Genomic DNA, 12,633 nt, shown 5'->3' with positions numbered 1-12,633 from the left:
TTTTTGCCATGTAAACTAATGTATTCATAGGTTCCAGGGATCAGAAAAATGTATATATTTGGGAATGATTATTCTGCCTATCATACTTAGTAATTCATTTTAAAACAATTGTTTTCATAACAAAAATATAGTCATGAAAAATAAATATTCCAAGGTAAAAAAAAATCAGTGAGAAAAGTGACATTGTTTAACCTTTTCTGCAAATCTCTTTTAAGGTCTGGTTTAATAGAAAGCTGGATTCTGAAATTTGCTCATGCATTCCATTTGTGATATCACTCGTCACCTTTTGGAAAAAAATGTACTATAAAATTATGAGATGAGTGAAAACAGCAAATAATATATTAATATTATGAAGCTAGTTTTGATTTTACAGATCTTCTGAAAAGGTCTCAGACTCTCTTGTTCACACTTTGAGAACCACTGAGATGGTTATCCTTTAATTCTTCTGTGTTTTAGGGTATGTAAGAGGGTGATGAGCCTTGACCACCATCATTGCTATATTACTCTCAACCTAAGATGGCCATGTTGAGCCTTTATAAACCTTCCCATATGCTGGAAAAGTATGGAGACATTTCATAAATGCTCTTTGAATTGGCAAGGGGAGGCACTGCACATTTTTGAACAGAGAAGTGATTTGAAATTTGTGTATTACTTTAGGGGAGTCCATTTTAAAGCAAAAATATTTCATAAATTGCATGTAGAGATTATGAAGATTGAGGCTTTGGTTAAATGAGACATTAGGAAACAATAGTAATTAATTTTGAAGTTTGAGATCTTGAAGCTGAAGAAGTTGATAAGGTTGTAGCTGGGCCACAAATGGTTCGAACATTTTGAAATTGCTTATTGCAATTGATAGGTTTATGGCCAAGGTGTTAGAAAAGTCATCACGTTGGCATCACTAGGCATAACAACAGTGAGCAGGGATAGGATGGGGAAATTGCAATTTAATTGCTGAAATGACTTTTAAAAAGGGGAGACGACCCTGGATGCCGTTCAGTGATGGTGATATAAAATAGTGTAATGTCATTACTAAAGTACTCTGAAAAACATCGAACATACACTAATAATTATTTGATTTTAGATAATTTTCAAATCCATTTCTCCATTTTACAAGTGGGGTTAGTGCCCTACTATAATAAACGCTAAGGACACCATATTGTAATAAATTGCCTAGTGAAGACCTGAAACTACTTTGTAAACACAATATTTATGCAGCCTTAGTTTCTGAGATATTGTGATGGTTAAGATTATTATTAGTACTAATAGTATAGAATACTATATTCAATATTTAACATGCTAAACCTTGGTAATAGATTTAGTGGAATACTTTGGACAGTCTGCACTGAGCTTAACTTCCAACCCATCCCACAGATAGCGGCCAAAATTATTTCTGTAAAATGAAAACGTGGTGAGAAAATCAGCGTGATTTAATCTAGGAGTAGAAACCCGAAGAATCTGGGATTCTATCTCTGCTCTACCATTTATTAGATATGTGAACAACACACTCCGCCCAAGGTCTCTGCAGTGTTCGTTCAGTCTCCTGTAACAGGATGACTTCTTCAAAAAAGGCTGTCAAATGAAACGAACACGCAAACCAAGACAATACCATTGTTTACGTATTTTTCGCCAAATAGACTGCTTTCTACAAAATATCCAGCTGAAAGAGGTGGCTGAGATGTTTTCTTGCTTGAACTGTTCGAAAAATCACAGCTGTTTGCCGCGCTGATGTTTCAGACTTCCTGGCATCATCCCGATTCCCCGGCTAACTCTCTCTTGGGGCTGCAAAAGAATTCTGAAAGAGACCCGGAAAAAGAAATCGCCTTTTCCGCCAGGGGAAGGCCCTCCCTCTTCGAGCCGCCTAGGTGGGGTCAAGAGTGGGAGCTGCGCGTGCGCAGCGGCGTTGGTTGCCCTTCCGGTACGCCCGGCGCGGAGAGGCGGCACGGACGCAGGCACGCACTCACGCACGCTCTCCTTTACTAGCGCCGCCGCGGAGCTCCCGCGTACACCAGCAGTGCGGACCCCACGGCCGAGATGTTGCGGGCCTGTCAATTATCGGGTGTGACCGCCGCCGCCCAGGTGAGCGCGGGCCGCGGGGAGAGAGCGCGTGGTCAGACTGACTTCATGCAACCAGCGGAAAATGGGAGAGGCTTTCGTTCTGTCTAGGCCCCGGGAGAGAGGCATGTGTCAGGGTCGCCCTCATCGCGAGAGTCCGGGGCTGGCCCATCAGGCAGTTAGTTGGGGATTTAGCCCAACTGGATGACTTGAGGGTTATTGCTGAAGCGGAGTGGGGTGTAGAAAGGAGTAGGTGGCGGGTAGGCGGGCGCAGGACGGTAGGCACGGCTTCGGAACCTGACATCCAATCAGCCCCGCGCTGTCCCAGTCAGAGACCAATCGTGGCTGCCGGCGCTCGGGTCGCCGGTTGGGCTCGAGATAGGTTTCGCGCAGCCAGTGGTTGAAGGTCGAGGGGAGAACTACAGTTCCCAGCAGGAAGTGCGTAGCCTTGGCTTGTTGAATCTTTAATAAGAATGTTAGAGTCCTCACTTTAGGGGTCAAGATTGTAATTATTAGGGAGGGGCTTTATTTTTTTGTAGCTGAGAGCTCCTCTTAGCTATTCTTACTCTAAAGAAAAATGAAAGGTTGTGGTTTATGTAGTAAAAGCTCTTAGTACTGAGGAAGGACAGGAGCCATGACCTTGGCTCATTTCTGAGATGAGCCCGGGAATATATCGCTCCAGGTGCTGGCAAAACTTTGGCAGACATCCAAGAAGCCTAGACGCCCAGTGACTTTTATTCCTGCATGGTTATCCAAGTAATTTTCTAAAATTGGAAATAAAGTGAACCTATTAACATTGCTCACAATTTGCAGAACATTGATATTTTGTAATTGAACAAAATCCCTGGTCATAGTGAGGAATTGTAGAAGTCAGCTCCCCCCGCCCTCTTAAGTTTGCTTGTCTCCCCACTTGTTGCTGGGATAGAAGCAGCCTTTTCTATAGGTAAGTAGGGCCTGTATTAGTTCTTTATTGATGCATAACAAATACCACAAATTGAGCAGCCTAAAGACACCCATTTATTATTTTGCAGTTTTTGGTCATGGATGGTCTGGGTTCTTTGCTCATTGTTACACAAGGTTGCATTCCAGGTGTTGATGGTCTGTGGCTCTCATCTGGAGGTCAGGGTTCTCTTCCAAGTGCATTTTATTGTCAGAGTTCAGGCCCTTGCAGCTGAAGGACTAAAGCCCCTCCTTTCTTGCCTGCTGTCACGTAGCTTAGAGGCTGAAGTGTCTTGCCATGAGGTCCTCAGAGGCATTTTATAACATGGGTGTTTGCTTTCTTGCAGGCTACGAGGTCTCTTTGACTTCAAAAGTCTGCCTTAACTTTCCTGTTTCTTATTTCTAGACCAATATGCAAAAAGCACTTATACAATTAGGCCCACTTGGAAAACCTCCCTCTTGATTAACTCAGAGTCACCTGATGAGTAACCTGAATTACACCTGCAAAATCCCTTTTGCTTTCACAGCCCAGGGGGTGAAGATTTTGGGGACTGTGTTAGAGTCCTTCCTAATACAATACCCAAGTGAGACGAGAAGATTGGAGGAAGTCGAGCTGCCTTTCAGGGCAGAACTGTTGGGTTTATCTTTGGAGCCCTCCTTTCCTGGCACAGTCTTCTTATTCTGCCCTCAGATTGTGTCATGGTTGTCACTGATCTGTCTCCTGTTTCTGCCATAAAGTCCAAAATTACTTTTTCCTTCGTTGCTTTCATCAAAACATGTTCCACTTACTGGGATCCCAAATAGGAAATTAGAGAAAACAGATTAAAGCTTCATACTAAACTATGAACTCTTTTCTAGCTTGCATTTACATTTTCTTACAGTCTCGAAATTGCTGTCTTGTAGACATTCATTGGTTTATTGGTTTATTCTTTATTTTTTAAGTTTATTTGGAGAGAGCGAGAGCACGTGAGCGAGCATGCTTGCGAGCAGGAGAGGAGTAGAGGGGAAGAGAGAGAATCCCAAGCAGGCTCCATGCTGTCAGCGTGGAGCCCCACGCAGGGCTCTGTCTTACCAACTATGATCTCATGACCTCAACCAAAATCAAGTCAGAGGCTTAACCGAGCCACCCAGGCACCTCCATTGGCTTTTTCTTAACTTATCTCCTCAATCACTCTGTAGTATTTGATATTATTGCTTTGTGAGAATTTTTGCTCTTTTGGCTTTTCTCATGTATCTTGGGGCTCATTTTACCCTTCATCTCTCTCCTTTTTCCTTTGTTGAAACTGCTTATTGTACCTCTGAATATATCCCCAAGGCCCTCTCTTCCCGTCTCTCCTTCCCTCCTAAATAGATGCTCAGTAAATATTTGTGACATGTTTGAACTAAAAATTTATTTTCTGTTAATTTTATCTTAATCTCCATAAGTGAATGTGACCTCACTTAAAGCCCCTTGGTTTTAGTATCTCTGATGGTGTGTTAGAGTTCTCCAGAGTAACAGAACCATAGGAGAAGTATATAGATAAAGGGATTTATTGTGTGGAATTGGCTTATGCAGTTGTGGAAGCTGGCAAATCCAACATCTGCAGTGGAGCCAGCAAGCTTGATACGCAGAGACCCAGGCGAGCCTTTGGTGCAGTTTCAGTCTGAAGGCTAGTGACATGGAGAGCTGATGTGCAGTTCCAGAATGAAAGCAGTCTGCTGGAGGATCCCCTCCTTTTTGGGGGGAGGCTGGTCTTTTTGTTCTAGTTAGGCCTTCAACTGATTGGATGAGGCCCACCTACATTGTTGAAGGCAGTCTGCTTTATGACATAGTTCACTGATTTAAATGTTAATCTCCTCCAAAAACGCCCTCCAAGTTGACACAAAATTAACCATCACATGGCATCTATCTTACTCTTTGAGTCTGGGCTTGTCATCCTTAAATTCCGTACATGTGGATATTCAACATAAATAAATTGTTCTCTTTTGTGTCCTTTTTCTTTCCAGAAATGTGCTTCAGAGCTCTAGTTCTTCCTCAGAGCTTTATTTCCCAGACTTAACACCATTTGTGTTAATCCCAGTACTGACTGCGTCACCAGGCCCAACCTCTGTGGAGTTGGGGGGTGGGGGTTTGGAGGACCTGGGCTTTCAGACTAGCCCAGCTAGCTGTCTCCCAACTATAGATTTGGTAGTGGTCATCTGCAGAGGCAGAATCTTATCTGTTTATCACTTAAGAGAAAGAAACGTTGTTCCTGAGGGTTGACAGAGTTTATGACCAAGTTTGATAGCAGGGCTAGATTTGGATTAAATTCATGTGTGGACATTTTTAGTTGTCATCTTCTAGAAGTTTTTTTTTTTTTTTTTTTTTAGGACTATGAAATAATATATTACTCCGTAGTAATGTCTGCCAAGTACACGGTACAGCTTGACGCTTGCTTTTACCCATACTAGAAAATCGTTTTTATTTTCCCATATTTTCATTTCTTTAGGCCAGTGGCATTCAAATTGTTTTGGAATAAATTTTATACCATAACTTAAGACATGCGAGTGATACTATATGAATAATACACACACAAATATACAGGGAAAATTAAAGAAGTATTGTTACTTCTTTTGCCATATTGATTAATATCTGCCATTTCCTTGTAACCGAAAAGTACTTTTTCTTAGTTACAGAATGTGTCTGTACTGAGAGATAATGCTGCTTCAATGTCAGACTTCCTGGATTTTTTGTGTGATATATTTTTAACCTTAATTCATGATTCTTATAAAATATTTTAAGTTAACTGTAGAAAAACTTAAGTTGTCACATACTAATCTGCATCTCATATGTAGAACTGGGCATTAACTTCTGGATGTCGGGTTTGTGTGGGAAGAATCCTTAGGACAAAACCCACCAAAACGTCATCAGTTACAGCAACAGTTATAGCAACACCTGGAGGGAAAACCTGGATCCTCCAGATGGGGTTCATGTGAGGGGATTATGTATTACAGTTTCTTGTTTCTAGGTTGTAGTGCTAGATTGTGGTTTCTTTTTGTATGTTCACTTTCCTTTGGAGCTAAGGAATAGAGGGCTTGTGCAAGAACATAACATGGGAGTTGTATGTTTCATCGTTTTTAAAAATGTTTCCATGGGTTAGAAATAGCAATGCTAACCTTACAATATTTATTACAAAGTTACATGTCAAGGCAGATTGCTTTGAAACAGTGTAGTTTTTTCCTACATCATGAGTTTAGATATTGTTATTATCATTACAAGTAGTAGTAGTAGTAGTAGTAGTAGTAGTAGTAAAAGGAATTCCAGAACTAAGAAGTGTGTTAGAGTAGCATATGTAGTTTATATATAGGGATTAACTTGTTGCTTAAGAAAGAGAGCTCTAGAGGCCAACTTAGATGTGGCAGTGGTTTCTTAGATATGATTCCAAAAGATAAATTGGATTTCATCAAAATTAAAAAATTTTTATTCATCAAAGGACATGAGTGAAAAGAATGGGAGAAAATGTTTTCAAACCATATATCTGATAAGGATCTAGTAACGAGAATATGTAAAGAACTCCTACAAGTCAGCAACTGAGAGACAACCCAAATAAAACACGGGGCAAAGGACTGAATAGACATTTATCCAAACAAGTTATATAAGTAATTAAGAAGCACACGAGGGGTCAGTGGCTTAGTCTGTTAAGTGACCGACTTCGGCTCAGGTCATGATCTTGTGGTTTGTGAGTTCAAGCCCCGGCATCAGGCTTGATGCTGTCAGCATTGAGCCCACGTTGGATCCTCTGTCCCCCCCCCCCCCCCCCCCCCCCCCCCCGTGTGAGTGCTTTCTCTCAAAAATAAACAAACATTTAAAAAAAAGCACATGAAAAGATGTTAAAAATCCATTGACATTAGGGAAATGCAAATCAGAACCACAATGAAATAGCCATTTCATACTCTCTAGAATGGCTATAATAAAAACAGAAAATAACCAGTGTTAGTGAGGATGTAGAGAAATTGGAATCCTCCTACATTGCTGGTGGAAATGTAAAATGATGCAGAGTTAAACAGAATTACCATGTGACCCTGCAATTCTACCCCCAAAAAATTGAAAACAGGTGTTCAGACAGTAACTTTCAGAGGAATATAGCGCTATTTACATATAGCACATGTTGCTGATTTCTTAGTTTTTACTGGTTGGTAATGATTTTTCATAGCCCTTGGTTCTACTCTGGGCTCTTGATTTCATCCCTTGAATTACCCTTCCTTTTCCAGAAAATACAGTTGTCTAACATTTGGGTTTCCTGTGGGTCTTACTGGGGTTTCCTCCATGAGAAAAAACCATCCCACAAATCTCAAGATTAAGTTCTTCACCGTTTTGGACTCCTTGTGAGGCCACTATGGACTAAAACCCTTAAGAAGCTCAGTAGCCGTGTTTAACGAAAAGACTGAGAGGTATCCCCTTAGGTTCCCGGGAGTCTTTTCTGTGTGTGAAAAGATTCTATGAAGAGCACCTCCTTGGAACTTTGAGGCCTTAAAGGGTTTTTGCCGACTGGAGAGACTGAGAATGAGAAAGTTATATTTTTGAACCTATCAAGTCCTAGCTCCTTAATATTTCCTTTAACTTGTACTTGAAAGCTAGACAGGCGTTTTGGTTTGTTTTGAAGCTCAAGTTTACCCTTATACTCTGCTAAAAGAAACTAGTTGGTACTCTTGAGCATTCTGCTTGGAACGCTCTGACTAAATCTTATCAGTTCATTATGTATAGCACCTAATTTTCTGTTTGCCATGCCTTACCACAGGTGACAATTTTGACAAACTTCTGACACTACATAACAAGGATTCCTTTTTCCTTCAGGTTTCCAAAACCTGTTTCTCACTTTTCTGAAGCCCTTACCCCAGTGGTCTCCATGAAGGCCATTAGGCTTCTGCTCAGGGTCTTCAAGGTCCTCCTAACCCTCACCCTCCATCCGCTCCTCATGCTTGATGTTTTATGGCAGCAGCCCCTTACATCTAGGTACAAGCATCCGTTTGGTTATGGCTGTATAACAGATTACCCCAAACTTAGTGGTATTAAATAACAGAATCATTATTTGTTATCTTGTAATAATAAATAACATGTATTGTATAGGTAAAAATTATATAAATGAAACAATTATATAAATAACATATTTTCGTTTTAAAGATTTCTGGGCTCTGTTAGGAGATTTTTGAGGTCTCATGAAGTTGCAAGGTTCTGGCGAAAATGGTAAGGTTCTGGAAACCAGTGAGATGGGAAGTAATTTTTGGAAAATTCAACTTGTCACAATGAATAAATGAACAATAAAAACCCTGAAACTCACAATTGGTCATTATCAGAGGATAAGCGGATAAAAGGATAAAAAGAAGCCCTTATCCTGCCTTTCCTGTATGAACTGTGCTTTGGGTAACCAAACTGTAGATGAAGAAAAACATCTCTTTGAAAACCTGTCAAATAATAAATGAAAAATAATAGAATTACCACTTTTTGCAACTTCCAGTAAGTTAATAGATCTATACATCATACATCAGCGCAGTTGATAACATCGCAAAGAGATAACCAGCCTCTTTGTGCTTTCTGATGAGAGAACACAACATCACCTAAAGTTTTGCCAGAGAGAATGAACCTGAGTCTGAGCAGGTGTCTGGATCTAACTCTGGTTTGCAGGAAATACGGAAGACAGAATCATGTTAAATCATATCTTGAACAAAATCCAGTCTGTAGAAAATTCTGTAGGTCCAGCAACCCAGGTTCTTCAACAAATTAATTATTGGAGGGAAAACTTATCGATTAAAAGAGACTAAAGAGATTTTTTAAAAATGTTTATCTTTTGAGAGAGAGAGAGAGAGAGAGAGAGAGAGAGAGAGAATGAGCATGAGCATGAGAGCAGCAGAGAGAGAGGGAGACTCAGAATCCAAAGCAGGTTGCAGACTCTGAGCTGTCAGCACAGAGCTCACCCCTGGGCTTGAACTCATGAACTTCGAGATCATGACCTGAGCTGAAGTTGGATACTCAACTGACTGAGCCACCCAGGCGCTCCACAGTTGGGTTTGTTTTTTTTAAAAATATAGTTAAAACTACATACAGTATATGGGTTCATACTCATACTTGGGCGGTAAAACCATAAATTTTTGGACTTTTACAACTATTTTAGGATATTATATGCTACATAGAAAATGAGAGTAGGCTAATGAATAGGATACTTTTAAAAAAACCCTTTTTAAAAAATGTTCATTTTTGAGAGGGAGGAAGAGAGAGATAGTGTGAGTTGGGGAGGAGCAGAGAGAGAGGGAGATGTCAAATCCAAAGCAGGCTCTAGTCTCTGAGCTGTCTGCACAAAGCCTGAAGTGGGGCTTGAACCCACAAACTGAGATCATGACCTGAGTTGAAGTCAGATGCTCAACTGACTGAGCCCCTCAGGTGTCCCAGATATTTAAATTTTTTAAAATCAAGAGCCACTGGTTTAGAGAAAAACTCTATGAAATTTGAGTCATGATCTAATCATTTCTACCTTTTTCTCATACAGAAGTAGAAAACTTCTATGGTATCAGTTTTTGGCCATAAAATATCATTTTTTTTCACATTTAATTTACTCAAGTCAGGGTGTATTTTCTAATTGATGGTATGTTGTTTAATTGAAAGCATTTTGATAGTTCAGCTTTCAAAAAAAAATCCAGAAAAATTCTGAAAAATAATAGTACTTCAGAGAGGACAAGCCCTACCAGATTAAAAGCTAATTCTTTTTTTGTTTTTTAATTTTTAAAAATGTTTGTTTATTTTTGAGAGAGTGAGCGAGTGCCTGGGCGTGAGCTGGGAGGGGCAGAGAGAAAGGGAGACACAGAATCTGTAGCAGGCTCCAGGCTCTGAGCTGTCAGCACAGAGCCCAACAAGGAGCTGAAACCCATGGACCACAAGATCATGACCTGAGCTGAAGTTGAATGCTCAACTGACTGAGCACCCAGGCACCCCAAAAACTAATTCTAAGATGCAGTAGTTAAAACATTGTAGAATTAGTGTAGCTCAGTGGAACAAAATGTGAAATCTAAATGCATCAAGGCGTTTGGTGTGTTTTAAAGGTGGTATTTGAAATTATTGGAACAAACTGTTCAGGCTATGATTTAGGGATAACTGAATAGACATTTGGGAAAGATAAATTTGAATATTTTACACTTTACACTAATTTCAAAGATTTATATATTAAAAAAAATGAAACTATGAGCATAGAAGAAACACAGAAGAATTATTTTATAATCGAAGACTGACTTTCTAAGAATATGAGAAAACCCAGAAGCCATATAAGAAAAGATTGGCAGTTTTGACTACATGAAAGTAATTTTTTGCATGGCGTAAACTACCATGAACAAAGATAAATATCAGATTGCGAACTGGATAAAAACATTTGCAATTAGCAGACGCATGGCTAATTTCTCTTCATATATAAAGAGAAAAAAGTATGAAGTTCGGTCTTATTTAAAAGTGGTCAAAACAGAGAAAGACAAGTACCATGATTTCACTTGTGTGTGGAATCTAAACAAATGAATAAATAGCGGAATCAGACCTATAAATACAGAGAATAACAGTTGCCAGAGGGGAGGGGATGTGGGATGGGGAAAGGACAAAATGGATAAAGGGGAGTATGAAGTATAGGGTTCCAGTTAGGGAACAAATAAAAGGTGTAGTCTAGGGAATACAGTCATTGATACTGTAAAAGTGTTGTGCGGTGACAGATGGTAGTTACACTTAGGGTGAGCAGCATAACAGAGTTGTTGAATCACTCACCTGCAGCTAATTTAACATTGTGTGTCAGCTGTACTCAAATTTAAAAAAAGAAAAAGTGAAATAGTGTACAGAAATGTTCACTGGACACTTTTACTTTAGGGAAAAAGTGTGTGTGAACAATAATAATAATAAAAGTTGTCAAAGGATACAGTCTGATCCTTCATAGAAAAGGAAATAAAAATGTCATAAATACATGAAAAGATATACAATCATAGTAAAGGAAATGGTGTTTAAAACTACACTGGAAGTGTGTTTGGAAGACTGAAAAAACATACTCTCTCACATTACTAGGGGACAGTTTGGCTACTCTGGCAGTATTTATCAACATTGCAAATCCTACTTAAAGAATTGACCCAAAATGGTGTAGATTTCCCAGGCAACATTATTATAACAAAAATTTAGACTAAACCTTACTGTCCATCAAAAGGGGGCTGGTTAAATAAATAACATCCAGGGGTGCCTGGGTGGCTCAGTCGGTTAAGCCTCCGACTTCAGCTTAGGTCAGATCTCATATTCGTGGGTTCGAGCCCTGCGTCAGGCACTGTGCTGACAGCTAGCTCAGAGCCTGGAGCCTGCTTCCAGTTCTGTGTCTCCTTCTCTCTTTGCCCCTCCCCCTCTATGCTCTGTCTCTCTCTGTATCAAAAATAAAACATTAAAAAAAATTAAAAAAATAAATAACATCCATACACTTGAATGAGGAGTCTCTGTAAAACTCACTAGAAAGAGTTCATTTACTGATATGATCTCAAATACATATTGAATGAACTTTAGTTCAGAACTGGGTGTGTATTACTGTATCTTGTGTAAAGGGAGTGTTTTAGGAATTCTCTGTCACAGAGTATCTCTGTATATACAAGAAGCTGATACCATTTGTTGCTTATGGAGAGGGGATCTGAGCAGCTGGGGGACAAGTTGTGAGGGAGAGCACTCTATATGCAACTAAATCTTTGGAATTCTTTTAAATTTTACATGTTAAATTTACTTAATACTAGGAACTATAAATTTACAGTCACATCAGATAATATTCTATCAGCAGGGAAGAGGGTCAAAATAAAAGTAGAAAGTAGGTAAAGAAACAGGTTAAAAACACAAATGTTGATGTGAAATAGGTTATTCTTGAGTTTTAGTGTTAATTTGGTTTTGTACTCCTTGTCAATTCACTATTCACTATTATGTTTGCTGCTTGGTGTTCTACTTACCTGATTACCCACCGTGAACAGTGTCTTAACTTTTGGGGTGCCTGGGTGGCTCAGTTGGTTGAGTGTCCGACTTTGGATCAGGTCCTGATCTCCTGGTTCTGGAGTCTGAGCCCAGTGTTGGGCTGGGCTGACAGCTCAGAGGCTGGAGCCTGCTTCAGGTTCTGTGTCTCCCTCTCTCTGCCCCTCTCCCACTTGCACTCTCTTTCTCAAAAAAAAATTTTAATTAAAAAAAAAGTGTCTTAACTTTTGAATACTTCTTTGTACCAATGAAAATAAAGAATACAATCTATATAAATACAACTTTAATGATTTTCTAATATTTCTTTTCTAAGTCAGCAAAATGGAGTGGCCGACCTATCAAAATAGATGTAGTTCTGTTTAAAATTTCACATAACCCATTTTATAGAACAGTAGGAAAACATGCCTTTCTTTAAATGCAGTAGAAAGATGTTGAGAATTCTTGATGTTAGGTAGTAATTGAAATACTTTGAAAACTGTGTTAACACTTATTTTTGAGAGACAGAGTGCAAGTGGGTGAGGGGCAGAGAAAGAGGGAGACATAGAATCCAAAGGAGGCTCCAGCCTCTGAGCTGTCTGCAGAGAGCCTGATAGGGGGCTTGAACTTATTAACCATGAGATCATGACCTGAGCTGAATTCAGAGGCTTAACCGACTGAGCCACCCAGGTGCC

At 39.7% G+C, this 12,633-nt stretch overlaps 1 protein-coding gene across 6 annotated transcripts in view; it reads left to right on the top strand.

Annotated features, from left to right (window-relative positions):
• Positions 1–1,908: 1,908 nt before the first annotated feature.
• IMMT (inner membrane mitochondrial protein) overlaps positions 1,909–12,633 on the top strand; it is a 36,924-nt gene continuing 26,199 nt past the window's right edge. For 5 of the 6 annotated variants that reach the window (XM_029937742.1, XM_029937741.1, XM_029937739.1 and 2 more), the window contains exon 1: positions 1,910–2,076. In XM_029937742.1, the coding sequence (XP_029793602.1) occupies positions 2,032–2,076 (45 nt within the window). In that variant the 5' untranslated portion in view covers positions 1,910–2,031. Of the gene's footprint in view, positions 2,077–12,633 lie in introns of all 6 variants that reach the window. The other variant, XM_029937737.1, reaches the window with a different exon arrangement.

Source organism: Suricata suricatta, chromosome 4 (assembly GCF_006229205.1).
Source record: "Suricata suricatta isolate VVHF042 chromosome 4, meerkat_22Aug2017_6uvM2_HiC, whole genome shotgun sequence".
Taxonomy (NCBI): Eukaryota; Metazoa; Chordata; class Mammalia; order Carnivora; family Herpestidae; genus Suricata; species Suricata suricatta.
Note: the sequence above shows the minus strand (reverse complement) of the source record. Positions and strands in the feature narration are given on the sequence as shown.